At 41.4% G+C, this 18,848-nt stretch overlaps 1 protein-coding gene across 1 annotated transcript in view; it reads left to right on the top strand.

Moving 5' to 3' along the window:
- Positions 1-18,848, top strand: part of sema4gb (sema domain, immunoglobulin domain (Ig), transmembrane domain (TM) and short cytoplasmic domain, (semaphorin) 4Gb) — a 40,790-nt gene that overhangs the window by 3,682 nt on the left and 18,260 nt on the right. The window contains exons 2-7 of the mRNA XM_061027964.1: positions 14,543-14,691; positions 15,041-15,103; positions 15,405-15,503; positions 15,603-15,696; positions 17,368-17,481; positions 17,838-17,992. Of these exons, the coding sequence (XP_060883947.1) occupies positions 14,543-14,691; positions 15,041-15,103; positions 15,405-15,503; positions 15,603-15,696; positions 17,368-17,481; positions 17,838-17,992 (674 nt within the window). The remainder of the gene's footprint in view (positions 1-14,542; positions 14,692-15,040; positions 15,104-15,404; positions 15,504-15,602; positions 15,697-17,367; positions 17,482-17,837; positions 17,993-18,848) is intronic.

The raw sequence follows: 18,848 nt of genomic DNA, 5'->3' as shown, positions 1-18,848 counted from the left end.
CATCAGTCCTCATGTGTATCTGAGTTGCCACATGAGCTGATGCGTGTTGGGAGGACGGTGGGCTATCCGGGCATGCATGTCGTCGCATCATGTAAAAATCTGCTCACGTGAATCTTCTGTCACTTTCCCTGTGGTGATGCGTGTCACTCGGCGGGGCATGCAGGGCTGAAGACCCATGTGCCTGTGTGTGCAGAAGTGTAAATAGAAAAAGGAATGTGCTGCGGGAGACTCTGTGGGAGGATTTATATTATGCTTTCTCATCTGAGGTGAGGGGACGCTCATTAATTTACAGTATGCTGTGCAGATGGCCTACGTGAGTGGGCGAACAAGGACAAGATGTAGCAGAGGGAGCTGGGGATTTATAAGAAAGAAAATGACACAAGATCACTTTCTGCAGCCTTTTACCGGAAAAAAAAAAATCAATGGTTTGTAAGTGAAAGAAATAGAGAAAGATAAATAGAGCAAACTGCATATCACAAGACCTTGAATGGCAGACATTTTATTGTATTTTTCCATGTAAAGTACATTAAGAAAAAGTAGTCATCCATATTGTAATGTTGACAATGGCTGAAATGGTTGTGTGGGAAAGGGTGGCTCATATTGAGGAGGATTATTTGCATTGACCCTCCGCTCCAAAGGGTATTTAAGCTTCTTTCAGCTTTGATTTTAAGGCCCATGAATTTAAGGTTTTGGTTAGGTATAGCCACTTTTATTCACCTTATTTTGATGCAGTAGGGTCTCTTTTGAGTAAAAACACTCACCATATAGTACCTGCCTCACTTTGGCAGACAAAAGGGTGAAACTAATTGTTGAATGTGGTAGAGTAGCCAAGGAGCCATTTTTCCTTCGGGAGCTGAACACAAAACGACATCTTGAGAAAGGCGAGTTACTCTTGGACTGAAACTCACCTGAATCCCGACTCCCGAGTGGATGCTAACATTTAGTGTACATCAAATGTATGGGGCGAGATGCCTGATATGTCTGTGCAGTCTAACAATCAGGAAACAGAATATAACAGCAAATCAAATTCTTTAAATGATGGCATCCAGGGAAGATGCATTTGCGGAACGACGGCTGAGCAAGTGCAGACTGTATCATTAAAACTTGTAACTCATGATTGAGCAAGAGATCAGAAGATGCTTAAGCCTCCAGGACCTTAATATTGGTTTAGCACTAGGGGGCAAAAAAAGCCTGACCCTAAAAGTAATGAAAATCATTTTAAAGGTCTAAATCCATGATTCAGTCAAACATAGATATTAGTTTTTTTTTAATTATTTAGAGATGTTTTTTCCAGGTTATATAGTGAACATTTCTTGTTTTGCTTTACACAGACTTGTAGTTCCTTAGCTCCTAAGTTATCTGGTTTAATACTCTGTTAATATCTTTAAATTGTTCCTCAGATCCATAAAAGAACTGTGAGAAACACAAAACCTTTCGTCAAGATAAATCTCAAGTACATATGAACCCGGGCATTGTTTCCTGGGAAAACACGATTGACCAAACCTAACTTCTTCAGGTGAAAGTTTGTACATAGTAATTTTTAATCACTGCAGTTAAATTGTCAAAATGAGCATGAGTTGCAGCTCTACAATCCAGTTATCTCTAATAGTCACGTTACACATTTGAAGACTCGACATTCCTAAAAAGACTCTGTGTGTGTGTTTATGAGACGGAGTTCATCTCCCAGAGGTGGGATAAATGTCTGACTGTGCGCTGACCTCTGTGGTTCGCCCGTTGGGTATACCTGCATTGTGCTCTTTCTGTGTGTGCCACCAGACCTGAAGTAATGCAGTCGTGAAATATTGATGCACTGTAAGTTGTCTGTCGCTGCTGTGATAAGCTGAGATGGCGAAAGAGGTCTTGTGCAGCCAGAGAGAGTTTATGTGAGGGCGTTAATTAACCCCGTCAACTTGTAAATGAAGACCTCTCTTCATCCAGTATTGTAATTAGAGCAACTGGGACAAAAGTCATTGGCAGTCGCCCGTTTAGTCTGCAGCCAAGTCTATTGTTGTCTTCACAGCCTCAGCAGCTGTGAATAAACACAGAAAACATTGATTATTTACTCCCATTATACGCTTGAGTGCAGCTGTTTTGGCTGAAGATGTTAAAAGTGTATCGTGTATGGCAGCGTTAAGCTACATGGACAGCATTTGTTGTTACACTTTTCTATTCCTCTCTGTGACACATTCAATGCTTTGGGCGCTTAAATCCACCGAGATCTCCGTGATGCTTTGATCTCGATGTGAAATTCTGACAGGATCTTCTTGGTAAAAACTCTGATTAGGCTTCTAGAAAACAAGGGGAGTATTTGTGTGTTGCATGTGAGGAGCTGGCTTCCTTTTCTGAGATGAAAGTCTTGGATGGCTTTCATCTCACTCTGCAGTCTCCCTGGTTTAAAAAAAAAAAAAACAAACAACAAAAAGTCCTTCGAAAGTTTTGGATCTGACACAAGCAAAGAAAAAGGTATTGTGATTGTGTCATCATAAGACATGTGGTAAACAACAGACTGCTGTTTAAATGTGCTGCTTAGCAGCTGATCTCTCTGAAAGCGGCTGACATCTTTATTCCTGAAGACCACAAGTTTGACCACAAAGTTCCTATTTTTTCTAAAACCCATCAAATTACCAACAATAATTAGTCAATTTTCATTTTAGGACCTTTAAAGCTCCTGTGAGGAGTTTTTAGCTGGTTATGAAACAGATTGAAATTTATATTGAAGCTTCTTTATGACCTACAAAAGCAAACACAAACTGTCAGCATAAAGATTTTGTATTTCTTGATTGTTATTGTTGATGTTTGAATTCTCTGCCGGAGGGTAGGTGTCAAATAAAGTGTTTTATTGCATGCTGCCAAAACAGACGCGCTTTTACATGTTTAATGGCAAAGATTTAAAAAGAGTGAACACGTCCTAAAACATACAATTTTCTGACACATTTACGGGACAAAATCAGAAAAGAAATAAGACAAACAGCTTGGGTCGCCAAAGTCAACACAAACCAGATGTTCCTTACAGGAGTTATCAGCCTCAAGTTGTATGTAAATATTTACGTTATTGATTAAGAGGTTTTATTGCCAGCATCATGGGGCGGCTGTGGCTCAGTGGTAAAGTTAGTCGTCTCTTAACTGGAAGGTCAGGGGTTCGATCCACTTCTCCTGCAGCTTCATGTCAGTGTGTCCTATGGCAAGACACTTAACCCCCAAATTACTAAGGCTGCTTCTGCAGTGTGTGAATGTGGTGTGACCTGCGGTGAAAAAAGTGCTTAGAAGACTAGAAAAGTGCTGAACAAGCTCAAGTCAATTTACCAAAATCATAGATTTTGTTGGCTTCCACGATGATATTACTGATTTACAATACTTCTGTATTAGAGGTTTTGATTTGAAACAAATTAGTCCAAAGTTGTGAATCCTGTGGATTGGAATCGAACGTATTTGAGTGAAACAGATCCAAATCCAAAGAGACCTCTAACACCGGCAGCAGCTCGATGCACCACCAAGTGCCGGGCAGCTGCAGTCAAAAAGAATAACAGTTAATGTCATTTTCCCTGCGCCTCACAGTTCACACTCTGTCTGGTGTCAAAGAAACACCAGAAGGACCACAGGACCTTTTCATTGGGTCTACCCTCAACGGAGGAAATGGTTTTCTACAAAGCACCAACCAGGATGCCATATCTGATTTACCACTCACCCTTCATTTATTTGGTGCTTTAGTGGTAGTGGTGGTTTTTTACTTGGGACTAAGGTCCATACACTTTCCTTTCCTTGTTAATGCTGAGTGTGTATCGTTGCTGCAGACTCAGTTCTATGGTGACCAGTTAGAGCTGGGTATTGTCCACAACCTCACAATTCAATTCCATGTCTATTCTTTGGGTCACAATTCGATTTGATTCGATATTGATCAATATGCTTTGAAAAAGTTGATCGCACGATTTCCCTGAATTGATGTTGAATTGGGAAAATAATTATTGCAATGCATAGATGAATCGATATTTTGAACCAGCCCTATGACCAGCAACATTGTACTTAAAACTGCGGCTAAACAATGTGAAATTGGTTTGCTTAGTGTGGCTGATATTAGCACCATAGCACCACCGGCCTTCGGTCCTTCTTGCAGGTTGATGCCTAAATAACCTGATTCAGCCTACGGATGAGACGTTATTAGTCCACTGTTGTAGTTTTCATCAGGGAGAGTAGGCCCAGTAACTGCAGCTCCAGCCCCGTCTAGTGGTGGACAGCTTAGACACAACATTTAAAGGAAGAATATACAACTTTTTGATCCAGCAGATGTCGCCCTTGAGCACCAGCATGAAACCAAAACAACTCGCGCTGCATTGTTGTGTTAGCATGCTAATGCTATCGCTCATTATTTTGCGTATCTACACTGCATGTACATTTTTTAGTGATCTAAAAATGCTTATATAAGCAGTGAGTACAGTATGTTATTCCTTTTTTCTCTAGTCCCTCAATTAAACAACTTTTTATATGCAAGGGGACGAGGCGGCCGGTCGTCCCGAGCATGTAAACACGCTGTAGATACGGCTCGGAAAGCATCACAGACAGCGGGACTCGGGTGTCACACTCATTGAAGTCATGACTCACAGTCATGAGTTATTTTCAGAGGATTTCTTTGATTTCTGCTACATTTTTAAATGTGAAAAATCGCATATTCTTCCTTTAACTGGCCATGTGGGCCGACACCGATTGAAATATGAATAGTTATTTAAACCAACTTGTAATTCTGGTGCTCACAAACAACGTTGACATCTTCAATCTAAAGGTAGATTATGATAGCGAGCTTAGGCATACGCGTGAAATGACACTTTTAAAGCTAAAATAACAGACTGTATATATTTATATATGACAGTAGGGATAATGAGTGAGTCTGTTTTTCGTTTATACCGAGGGACCAAGTTGTGGATCATTGCTTACGTAATACACATTAATGTCCACTGACTCAAAACTCTGACAAAGAAGTGAAGAGATGCTTATATAATGCAAACAGAGTTGACAACAACTGACAGTTGTGACGCTGTCCGAAGACGTTAAGTCAGTCTTTCCTCCGAGCATTTGTTCCCAAATCTTTACATAAGCACGTGCCAGTGTTAATGTGTGCGTCACATGGTCTCTATACTGCGTCCAGTGATCAGTGAGTCACACAGGAAGTCACACATTCTGATGAATGTGGTAGACACACACACACACACACACACACACACACACACACACACACACACACACACACACACACACTGGATTTACTCTCATCTTGAACCACACATGGAGGATCTCTGATGTCTGAGCGTGTGTGTACACATTCTGGACGCACCACCTGCGACGGCTCAATGTTGAGACATAGTCAAACACACACACACACACACACACACACACACACACACACACACACACAATCACAGATCCTCTGAGTCACTGACAGTGATGTCTTCACTCTTTTCAGGAGATAGATGAAAGATGAAATAGGTGTCAAGTGTGTGTGTGTGTGTGTGTGTGTGTGTGTGTGTGTGCGCGTGTGTGTGCGTGTGTGTGTGAGCCCAGTGGAAAAACTGACAGATGTTTCTGAGGGGACTTGTTCTGACCTCTTCTCTTCATTGAGCGATGAGCGATGCGCACCAAAAAAACGGTCCACAGACATGTAGACACACTTTCGCACACACACGCAGACTCAGGACGCACGTGCACGCGGGATGAAAACAGTAAATAGATACGAGTCTGCACGCTCAGAGGCTTCTGGCACTCCTCAGCACTGTTGACTTTCCTCATTGATTATTCAGCAAAGCACAAGGTACAGTGTGTCTCTGTGTGTCTCTATTTGGATATCAAATAGTGGCTTCGGGGAGGAGTAGGTCAACATCAACATGGTGCTGTTATCTCAATTGCTAAACAAATTCATGGATGGAAAAAGTTACTATTCAAACTTTTTCAGTTTCTTTGGTTTTGTTTCTGTCTTTACATTTTCATAAAAAAAACTAGAAAAGAGGTATTTTATTCTCCAAATGAATGTGTTTCCCATAAAAGCAGGACCGTGTGTGTTATGCCTCGTCTGCATTGCGACGTGTAACGCATGCAGGGAGAATGGTCGTTCCGTCCTTGAGCCGGCATCAGAGGTAGCAACACATGGGCGAGACGATGGCAATGTATAACGTCTGAGCTGCCAGGGCGAATCAGCACTATGTGTGTGTGCCAGTGTGTGTGTGTGTGTGTGAAGCTCCTGCTGTGTGTTTACAGGCAAAATGTAAAATCACACACTTGGACACCAATATTACACCGCTATGGATGCAATGTACAAAGCACAAATGTATGACCGCAGAACTCTGCAACAGCATTAGTTGCTGACTTGTACAGCGCTGTAAAAATAGCTTTTGATTGGCTTTTACAGAAACCAATTGTGCTTAAGGTAAGAACATTAAACACCAACATTGTGACACAATTACTGCTCATGGAGGAGGGACATAAAAAAAGGTTTTCATTGGATGGAAAATTAGTAAATAAAATCATGTCTGATGAAGGGCGAGGGCCCGAAATATTACAGATGGTAATTTTCCGATTAGATTGCATTTAATTGGAGCAGCTTCTGGTGTGATGACTATTTTTTCTATATTTCTAAAATTAGTAATTAGAGTGCAGGATGAGTCAGCTACATTTTAATATGTTTTCCCAGAGACGAAGAACTCCAAAACATCGTGATCAATACTTCCAAAGTACTTCTCAGTTTTTTTTTTAAAGGCCTGTTAATGCCTCATAGGAAATGATGCCATAAAAAAAAAAAACAGTGTTACACTGACCAAGTTGTTTTTGGTCCTAAACCTGACACTCACAGCATTTTAAGATCCAAGAAACTGTAGTGGGGAGGAATCGTTTAGTACCTTGTAAATGTAATTATGGAGAACACAAACCAACAGTTTTGTAGTTTAATGTGGATGGATTGCTTCTAATATTTGAGATTTCATGAAATGAGTTGGGGGATTTTTTTTTATATATTTGTGCTTTCTATAGTAAGAAGAAAGCCCTACTTTCTGGGTGTGTGTGTATGTGTGTATTGTGCGTGCAAGCATGCAAAGAAAAGCCCAATTTATTTTCTTATTTCTTGACAAATAGCTGAACGATTGGCTTTGAAGCACAGCTGTGATTGTATTCATATTCAGAACAAAGTGAACAATGATTTTCCTCTCTCATACATCTGCCTGTGATGTCAACAACAAGTAAAGAGCGTCAGGTGTTTTAAAGGTCCCATATTCAGCTTTTTCTGGTTTTATATGCTCTTTAGTGTGTTTTCATAGTGTCCTGTGCATGTTTAGGCACATCTATGTGCAAAAATTCAAAGTCCGCGGAAACGCGTCTTCTCCTACGTCCTCCTGTTAGCTGTAGCATTAGCTGCATGTAACGCTCGGTTCTAGCCCCCCTCGATAAAAAAATTGTCAGTGCGGCGTCATTGTCAGTGTGAGATCACTGATCTAAGCCCATTGGCTCGTGAAATTGTTGAAATTTCCAAGAAGCGTGCTGAGCAACTGACCAATAACGACAGAGCGGATCGGCAGACCAATCAGAGCAGACTTGGCCCACGTGGGGTCTAACAGTGTGGGCTCAACAGAGTGCAGCTGACGGACTCAGAGCGTAGAGGGAGCAATGAGGAGCAGTACATGAAAACAGACACTTTTTTCGGACTTTAGCTATTGTGAACGTACAAAAGTAGGAACATAGATTAAATATATGAACCCCAAAAAGGGCAGAATATGGACTCGTTAAGATTAGCCAACAAGTCGACGTTCCCAGCCACAAACAGTCTGAACATGCCGGGTCTGAGACCAAGGTCACTGCTCCCCTGCTGCGTTGAGGGCCAGGGACATGTAGTATGTCACTGTGGTCCTTCTCATCAGCTCGTTATATCACGCAGACACTATTTTTGTTAGATCGAAACCAAGGCTTTCACTCACTCTTGAATGACTCATGAGTAGTGCGCTCTTTATGTCGCCTTGGGCTGCCATTGTGTTTGCATAACCTCGCTCTTTAAATGATGTGATCTCTGAGAACATGTCACATTTCTTCTTATGTGGATGATGTGTGTGACTGTAACGATGTTTAGTGTTAATAAAAGATCTTAGTATAGATTCAGTATAGCGTATTTGAGATGTGTGTTTGCCTTTCATGTGTGTGTACCTGTGTGGTAGATAGAGCTCTGTGCTGCGTGACTCCCAGCTGGAGCCCCCCTCCCCCCCCCCCCCACCCTTCAGATGAATCCCGAGCCCCCCGCTGGCATGTCCCGACCTTTGGCTGAGTCTGAGGAGTTGCTTGTTGGTCACTCAAATCTGAGGCTGACTGGATATGAGAAATAAAATGCGACAGTCTCACAGTCTTCTTCTTCTCTGTTTTTTTTTATTGAGAGTTACATAAGTTGAAGTTTGTTTTGTCGCCGCCGGGGGGGGGGGGGGGGAGGCAGCATTCATAGTTCTTGGAAAGTTTAGATCACTAGTATTGGATTTGGACGGTAGTCCCTTTCACGTTGCCAGTTCAAAGGGGGGACTGTACGCCGCTGTTATGCCTTACTGTCAGTGTAAAGGTCGTTTTTGCGGCCGTCTTACTTACGGTCGGGTGCAACCGAACATCAATCTGAATCTGAATTCTCTTCACAGTTTTATCCATGCAACATGAAAATATGTATTCATACATGCTGGATGGGATTACACAATTCACACTCAGGGCCTTAAAATTATTATCCTCAAATGCTGCATTAGTTAAATGCTGTTGCTCTAAAAACATGCAGAGTTAAAGTTTTGTTCCTTTTTTTTTTTGGAGGATTTTCTCTGCCATGAGCAGCTGTATAATCTGCACCGTCATTCTTCCCGGCTGTCATCACAATCAGGCCGACAGGCACGACAGGACAAATATGATAACAACCTAATAATTGACCAGTGAGAGATTGATCACGGTGCTCTCTGGCTGTCAGCGATAGATCCAGCAAGAAAAAGTCTAGCGGGAAGGGGAGGTGGGCGGACAGACAGAGAGACCACAGTGTGACTCAGTCTCTCTACCAGGTCTGGAGAGTTGACGGGCGCTCACCCGGCGCGTCCATGTGACAGTCAGACAAGCATGTCGACATGCGGGGGAGGAAAAACGCCTCCCATGTGATGTTTGGGGAAGCTCTAAAACAGTTTTCGTCATGTTTTATCATTACGCAAGTCCCACCGCCGCCGGGAGACACGCTGTCACCCTCATTACCATCACGGTCATTGTGAATTATTGCAGTGAGAACATTAGTGATGCTAAGGTTCAGATAGCAGAGGTGAGTCAGGAGCGTGTTTGAATTCTCGTAACTTTGTTTTGTTTACACAGGGAGTCCTGTCGCATTTTTTTGGGAGGATTCTTTCGCTGGTTTGACAACATTTTCTGACGGTCTTTAACATAACTCCTAAACTTAAACTGGTCAATTTAGTCTTAAAATGAGACGGCTAGCATTAAACCACCGGACATAATCTTACAGAAAGTGTCAGATATTCTAAGTATAAATATTTTGGAAAAACCAATCAGAAGTCCGTGGCACACTGAAAATAACTTTACTATATTTTTATTGTGCGCGATATATATAATATAAATATTTTGGCTTCACTACCAGGCGGCTGTTGCTCTGTCCATCTTCATATACAGTCTATGTGAAAACCGGAATAGTGAGATTCAAAAAGGAATTGATGCCTTTTTTTTAAAATAGTTAAATGAGACAAAACTCTTCGTCTTGGATAAACATGCTGAGCTGGAAGAAGCTGGAAGAAGCTAGATTCAGCGAATATGTTAACCAACCTATTTCGTCATCTTGCATGTTTACTTCACATGCAGAAAACTCCTGAAACACTCCTGATATTTCCAGGAGGAGCTGTATATTTTATCTAGATATTTTCAGGAGTGTATATTTTCCAAAATTGTGTATGTAACTGATTCGAAGGGGAGTGCCACCATTTTCAAATATTCAGTTTTTAAGTCATGGAAAGTATGAGTCAGTGTGTGAGAAGTCAAGTGTTTTGCAGCTTTTGTGGTTGATGCTTTTGATAATTGCTTAAAAACAAAAAAAAAGGTGTATTATGTTACGACCTATTGGACTTGTTAAAACCTGTTTAATTGACTTTTATGAACGACGGACTGTGAAATGAAACCATAGTTCAGCTTGCACTGCCGGATATTCTTAAAACCCTGTGATCCCCTCGCCCTCCCAGCTGCTTGGCACCCGTCTCGCTCCATCAGAACGACAATGAACAAGGACAGGCGAGGAAGGCCCCTTTACACCACGGCGAATCGATCGGTGCGGGACAAATATAGGATGTCTTATTACAGAGAGCTGGCACATGGCTGCCTTCAGTTCACAACGGAAATAAAAAATACAATAAAGGGAGGGAGGCTGTGTGGCGATTAATACGCCCATCTGCTCCACGCTGACTCATTTTCTCCAGCGTAACACTGATGATGGCGTTTGTTCCTTCTGCATCGGTGATTGTTTCCGTTTTCTGTAATCAGACATTTGATTTGAACTTTGAGAGCAAATGAAGCTCTGCAAACTTACTTCTTCACAGATATTCCAAAAAAAAAAAACACTGCCCTCATTTTTATTGTCTCACAGCAGCAGAGCAAGCTGCCCCCGTTTCTGAGCTGCCACATCCGACTGTGAGTGTTTGAATGTTTTTCTTCAGTTCGATCTTTTCAGACGGACAAATAATCTGTTTTTAAAAGATCAACCACCAAAAAAAAAAAAACATCCACTTTTACTGTCATGTTATACTTCTCATTGGCGTAGCTAACCCTTTATTTGCTCGACTCACTGACTGAACCTCCCTCCTCCATCACCCTCATCACACACACACACACACACACACACACACACACACACACACACACACACACACACACACACACACACACACACATTTACACACACACGCTGTACAGCAGCAGTGATGATGCCGTGGCAGAGCTGCTGATGCGATTTGGCATTACTGGGCCACGGCTCCTGCTGGATGCCCTCAAATTTTGCCTCCCGTGTGCCCCCGTCCCCACTTTCCGAGCGAACACTCCAGCGACCCCCCCCCCCCCATCTCCCTGACGTGTTGTCGAGTTTCACCCTCATGCAGTCACGCTAAGCATGCTCACTTTGGGGTGTGTGGATTTTCATACAAGTGTAAAATAGAATAGAATAGAATAGAATTACTTTATTGATCCCAAAATGGGAAATTGTGGCGTTACAGCAGCAGGTTATCCAACACACAGTATGAGTAAAAAACACAATATTAGCAAATCTAAACATAATATAATATTAAATACAAAGTAAATAAGTACTAAAAATATCAAAACTAAGAATGTGAATATATACAACCAGGATTTAACTAAGCATTACTAGTCTTAAATATGGAAGATTAAATATGAAAGATTAAATGTAAATGTGCAAAAACAGAGTTGTAAATGGACAGTAATGACATAAGTTAAAGTGCATGAGTGTAGACATGTTATGAGCAGAAACTATACAATATAACGGCGAGTAGACAGACAAATGAAGTGAACAAAAGACAAGATGGAAGCTTTTATACAAATCTGTTCAAACATCTGTTTGGAGCTGTTTATACACACCACGACCCTGCAGACATTTTGACAGATGGTACTTTGGTTTTAATCCCAAAACTACACTTGTTTAAATGCCTTAGTTTGCACATTATGGACATCTACAGAAACATTTATCTTTCATCGGAATCACGCCTACACTTTTTTATTTTCATGGATTGGTAAACTTCTAAAAATGTATCCATGCTTCTTTTTTTTTTTTAATACAAGCAGCACAACAAGAACTTCTCTCCAAAGAAAGTCAAATAAAATGTCCCAAAGTATGACATCAGTTGTCATTGAAATGAATAATTTTTCCGTCTATAAAGTCAGGGTATGAAAGCTGAGAAGAGCTGTGGTAACAACTGTTAGTCTCTACATATCTGGCTAATTATTTTATTATCATCTTGTGACGGTAAAGCTTGTTTTCTTTTGATGTGGCTAAATTGCTTTTCAAAAGAAAATGAACTCATTTTTTTTTTTTTTACCTTTTCTTCCTGAGATCATTTTATATAATAATGCAGAACTCGATAATGTGGAAGAGGATGGATAGATAGATACTTTATTAATCCTTTGAGGGAAATTGCACCTATCATTGTGAGATATAAAAACATGAAATGACCACTCCACATTTAAAAAAACAAAAACAGTGGCGTTTAAAGCATTTACCCTAAACTGACGGCCAAGGACAAATAAAGAAAGACCATCCCAGACACACAGAGCTGCATGTAGCAGGCTGAATAAGTAAAGACTGCATTATTACCACACATTTTATTCATTTTACAAATTAATGAGAAATGTTTTAATTGTTTTTTGGCCCCATTGAGACATGAATTCATAAAGAGTAGTAAAGCTGAGAGCGGGGTAGGATCTTCCCCTGATGGAGTCTAGACGCTGGTTGTTGAAGGGTGAAGTGATGAGGGGTGGACGTAAACCCGGACACTGGTGAGATGGATTGGAGGTGACTGGGGGTTGGAGGAGGGTCGCGGAGATCCACAAAGAAATGACAACCTGACGGCAGAGAGGAGAACAGATTGAAGGTTTGACAGCAGCAGGACGATTGGCCGATTAACGCCATGCCAAATCTGTTTGGTTTTAACTAAATTAAATGTGTAAACGCCCATAAACAGCTGAGAGAGAGAGAGAGAGAGAGAGAGAGCGAGAGAGAGTGATATGAATGAATTTTGAAACAATCACTGAATAAGAAAACAAGACTAAGTCGTCATGCTTAATTTCACAATGAGCTTAATTTGCTATAAAAAGCCGTTTATGCATGCTAGCATGGTGCTGCTGATCTCTGATAAGAATTCAAAGTTATAAAAAGGAAACACTGATTTCTCACGATTACAGGTTTCAATAATTTAATTATTACAAGATAACAAAAATAATTAACTCACAATCTTGAGATAACCGCATTAAAAATTAACACAATGGCACCAAATCTTTGCTTCTGTACGAGGAGACTTTGCAGGAGGCAGATTTACAATAAACTCAAACCCCACGAAGCTCAGAATAAATCCTCTGGCTTCTAGAGTAACAACAGGGACAACTCAAGCACACTTTGTTCACTCGCTTATTGCAGTAACTGACACAAACTTATACTGTGTGGTACGTTTCTCATTTTATTTGTCAATGACCAACTTTCAAGGGACGTAATAACTAAAAGAGAATGGTGTGGTCTCTAAGGACATTTATTGAACACTTGAACAAATAATAAAACAATGGGGCGCTGGTGGTGCAGTGTTTAGTGCGCACGGCCAATGTATGGAGGCTGTCGTCTCAAGCGGGCGGCCCGGGTTCGCTTCCCACCTGTGGCTTCTTTCCCGCATGTCATTCCCCACTCTCTCTCTCTGATTTCCAAATCTACCCACTGTCCTATCTATCCCTTAAAGGCACAAAAATAAATATTTAAAAAAAATAATAATAATGAAACAATGAGCTCTGAGGTCTGCAGAGTCCAGAACTGAATCATACACACATACATGTTTACATTTACATTTTCTTACTTTGATACTTGACTGTCTGGACACATGAACATAATACACTACAATGGCTGTTGTGTTTAATTAAGAAAAATAAAAACTAAATCTTTAATCTGCAACATTGACAACAAGGGCATGATACAAAGACAGTGAAGTTATAAGGATATCTGATTCATACTATAGGATATTGTACGATCAATATGATATGATACATAATGAAATATATTGAATATTTTCCATATTGCACATGTTCCAATGTTTACACAACAAAAAAATAATTTCAAGGTCACATATTGTGCAAAATATACTTCACCATGTTCTAACACAAATATATGTCCCTAGTCTGTCTACAAACCCCCCCAATTATGAGAAAAGTCCATCCTCTCTATCTTCTGCCTGCTCCACTTTTCAGAAAATGTGTGCTCAAACACGCCGTTTGGAGACTTTTCCTTCATGACATCACAAAGGGCAGTAGCCCCTCCCCCAGGTGGGTGACACTCCCACAGCTAGGTGTTTGTTCTGCCCCTCTGAGTCTGCCTTCTCACTGTAAACAATAGGACATGGAGTGAGAAAACACTGATACACCCAAGCCCTTCCAGAGAGGGGGCGTGGTCAGACACAGCTCATTTGCATATTTAAAGGTACACAGACACAGAAACAGCCTGTTCTGAGCAGGGCTGAAATAGAGGGGTTTATAGACATGATCAAATGCAGGATCAGAGTGGATTTAGAACAAGAAACTTCACACACATGTTTTGGGGAGCTCTGAGACTTATTTAAACTTCTGGAAAAGGAGTTTAATATGTGACCTTTAATATTTTAATTGATGTAGATGTATAGTTGTATCTAATACATAAGAACCGAACTTTGAAAACGAACCTCCAGACTAAATCAAACAGTTCACTTGACTTTTGGGCCTCAAAAGAGAAATCTTGTGGTTGTTATTCAGTGACGTGTGCTGTGTGTTTCTGCAGGTCTGTTGGGCAGCACCCGTTTCTCCGGCGCCTCCCAGAACTACAGCACCCTGCTGCTGGAGGTGGAGGCCGGGCTGCTGTACGTGGGAGGGAGAGGAGCCCTGTACGCGCTCAACACCTCCGACATCTCCACACCTGCAAACCTCACGGTGAGTGCCGAGTAATGACGACGACGCGGCCAACCGGATCTCACAAGTTTTCACTCGTTTCCCCGAGTGTTAAAAAAAAAAAGAGGACACACTAATAATAGCCTCGAGCAGATTGAACAAATCCCATTGTGTCCCTCCAATTTTTTATGGATATCAGATTAAATGCAGCAGGCGTTTATTCATGGGTTACTGAAGAGAGTCAGAACACAGAGACGCAGCCAGAACACACGCACTTGTTTTCGTCTTTGTCTCTTCCGCTCCTCTACATAGATCTTTCTTGTTATGTATTTTTTGCTCTCTATTTATTGAGCGAACTGAGTCATCCTTATTAACCCCCCATTGTGTGCAGATTGATTGGGATGCTTCCCCCGAGCAGAAGAAACAGTGTCTCAACAAAGGAAGAGACAACAAGGTACATAACTGCATTTTGAACCCTCGCATTATTTTGCATGAGCCACTTTTTCTTGTAGGTCTGTTATTTATTTAGAAAACATTGGAGACAAAAATACTTGTGCTTTTGAAATAAGACAGCTTTCTACCCTTCTAAACTGCTTTTCTTTCCCTGATATGAAGAAAAATATTGCGCTAATTCTCTAACTCCTGGCTTGATGTAGTTCCTGAACATGTGATGCATTGACTTGCCTCCAGCTTTTTTTTTTTCTAATTGTGGAGCCAGAAATAACCGGTTTTCCTTTTTGTGCTTTTCTCTGCAGACAGAGTGTTACAATCACATCCGCTTCCTGCAGCGGTACAATGAGACTCACCTGTACGCCTGCGGGACAAACGCCTTCAGACCTCTTTGTGCTTATATTGTAAGAGCTCCTGTGATTTTTCACTGCAGCGGGTTTATGACTGGTCTAGAATTATAATGAAATGATCAAGACGTGCTTCTCTTTTACTCCCCGTGTCAGGATGCAGAGCGCTTCAGCTTCTCCTCAGGCTTTGACGAGGGCAGAGACAGGTGTCCTTATGACCCAGCTAAGGGATACACGGGCCTCCTCGTAGGTATGTCTTACATTTAATCTGTGTTTTATACAGCTTGTTGGTGTAGTCAACAAAAAGCAAGCAATTCTACTACTACAATTCTACAATTCACTTAGCAGACGCTTTTATCCAAAGCGACGTACATCAGAGAGTAAGTACAACACAAGCAAGGATCTAGAAAAAAAGGGAACAATGTCAGTAAGAGCAAACAATCAGCTTTGAGTCTGATTGGACACACAGGTGCTGACAGGAAGTGACCAGAGGCAAAGCACAACATTGAGGGCAGTTCTTGAGAGCTCTAATCAGTATAGAAACCATCTTATAAGTCGTCGTTATCAAACAAAAACCATCGTCATTACCATCATCATCATCAATAATATGGAGACCATCATCATTAAGTTAGTAGGTATTCATGAAAGAGCTGGGTCTTTAGCTTTTTCTTAAAGGTGCAGACATGGAAAGAATGTTTTTGCTGGGAAAAAAACAGAAAATAAAGCCTCCAGAGATCACCGAACTAAAAAGGGAAAGCTTTACTCTTTAAATCTTTAACAGGCTAAAAGTTAGTGTCACAAATGTCAACACAAGCCATCACAGAGAGGTGTGTCTGCAGCAATGATTCAGAACTTTTAAGGGAGTGAGCAGATGTTCACAGGCAGACTGTTCCACAGATCGGGAGCAGCTGTGTCGACTCGGGTTTTGAACTTGATCTTGGAAAATCTTAAAGCAACGGTTGTGTTGACCGCAGTGCTCTGACTGGAGCATGTCGGTGCAACAGCTCTGATATACTAATCCGGCGAGGGGAAATACAGTTTTACACTCTGATGTTGAACATGCTACACACACATGCATTTACAAGTTACTAGTCGCTGTTGTTGTTCCTTAAGTTAAGAGACATTCAAACTCTGAGTGACAACAATGAAGTGCTTATCTTTCCAAGGTTTAATCTTGTTCTTTGAGTTTCTGAAGAGAATCAACATTAAATTAAATTTGACTCAGCCCGCTTGGTCTGCCTTCATTTTGCAGAAATTACTTCCTTTTCATCATTTCCTTATTCAAGCCTCCAAGGATGTTTCAATTTAACAGAATGTTTTATCTATTTTCCTCTTGTCAAATCTATTCCAAGGTTTTTTTAAAGGTTTATTTTTGGGCTTTTTATGCCTTTATTTATAGAAAAAGGACAGAGGATAGAGTTGGAAATCGGTGTGAGAGAGAGAGAGAGAGGGGAATGACATGCGAGAGATGAGCCACAGGTCGGACTCGAGCCTGGAGGACCGTGCCTCTGTACATGGGGCGTACGCACTAACCGCTAGGCTACCAGTGCCCCGCCAAAGTTTTGAATTCTCTGTATTTCTGGTTCCCTTTTTTATTAAATTGTAGTTTTAAAATCATCATCAATTGATGCTTTGTGTCCCAACGGAGCTGTTTGAGTTAATGAAATGTTTTTGTGTTTAGACATATTTTATTGTTGTAATAAGACTTATTAGAACCCTTTCTTTATAATCCTTAGACTCACAATATTAAGAAGACACTTCCTGAACACACTTTAGCACGCTGAGATTTAATGACTAACATAACTGCATGAGGTGAAAGGTCACAGCCCGAGCGCTCACTCTGTTTTCATGTCAAATTAAATCTGATGTCCAAATGTCATTCACCCTTCATTTTAACTAACGCTGTAGTATCTCTTGTCAGACGGCGAGATGTTCACGGCGTCTCAGTACGAGTTTCGAAGCTCTCCAGACGTGCGCAGAAACTTCCCCTTCCCCACGCTCAGGACGGAGGAGGCCCCCACCAGGTGGCTTCTGGGTAAATATGAAGGGAGACCATCCCCACATGCATCAAGTAATGAGTTAAAAAAAACAAAAAAACAAACGCAGACACTGTAGTTTGTAATTTCACTTTGAGTAAACCAAACCTCGTTGTCATTTTACACATTTTAATCCCATCAGCTGTTTTGCTGTTACAACAAAAAGCGATTGACCTGCAGAATGAAAATCACATCAAACACCGCACTGCAGCTCTAACCGGCTTATTGAGGCAGTTCAATCATACTTAAAAGCTCCATCCTTAGTTTCCTAGGAGACACTTCCTCGGCCGCTCAGAAGGGGCCGTGTTTAGACATGTCGATGAGTGTGTGTGTGTGTGTGTGTGTGTGTGCACAGATGCAGACTTTGTGGGCTCGGCGCTGCTGAAGGAGAGCATCAACAGCTCCATCGGCGACGACGACAAGATTTACTTCTTCTTCACGGAGAGGAGTCAGGAGCAGATCGCCTACCCGAGCCAGACCAAGGTGTCGCGCATCGCTCGAGTCTGCAAGGTCAGAGAGAGAGAGAGAGACGAACGGAAAAATACTATTACTGAGAAACAAATAGAAGATACTGGAAACCCACATCGTCAAAAACCTTAAAAATCAATAAAAAGCAAGTTTTCAAAAGTATGTTCTAAAAGTGACTTAGAGAAGACCGTGTGTTAGCGCCCCCCGATCTCCTCCGGCAGGTCATTGCACAGCTGGGGCCCGAGCAGTATGTGTGTGTAAATGATAAATTATAAATTGAGGATATGTTTGTAACAGCAGAGCTTCTGCGTCCTCCTCTGATTCTGAGTCATGAAACATAATGTCCAGCGCGTCATCTTGATGTTTCTCATACGTGCTGTTGCTGTGGGAGGAGCCAGATAGCTGTCAATCAAAATGTGATCTGCCACACCCACACAGTCCTGTTTTATGATCCAAATAGCAACATTTGCTAGTTTCTAGAGTTATTTACACACTTTCTCTTAGATCTTTTTTTTCTGCTTATTTTCAATTCTCAATAATGACATTTTGTAAGTATGTGCCATATTCCCAGAGGTTTTTATGGAGATTTAAAATGACATAACGTACACATTTCACAAGGCGTTCAAATGTGGCAGGAGACGCGTTGCCGGATTTTCAAAGTGCCAAAAACCTCTTTACTTCATTAAGAGTAAATGGCTTTAGTGAGACTTCCTGTTCCCATTCTCCTTGAACGGTAATTTGCGCTGAATGAACCAGCACTTGGCCCTCTCTAATCCCGCTTTCTGTGCCACTGTTGCCAGGCAAACTACAAATCCAACAACCTCCACCGCCAATGGCAACCCCCACCCCCACCCCCTTGTTATTGCCATCTTGCCCTCTTTCTCTCCTCCTCTTCTTT

This window comes from Labrus mixtus, chromosome 21 (assembly GCF_963584025.1).
Source record: "Labrus mixtus chromosome 21, fLabMix1.1, whole genome shotgun sequence".
Taxonomy (NCBI): Eukaryota; Metazoa; Chordata; class Actinopteri; order Labriformes; family Labridae; genus Labrus; species Labrus mixtus.
The sequence above is the reverse complement of the archived record's forward strand: the minus strand, read 5'-3'. Positions and strand labels throughout refer to the sequence as shown.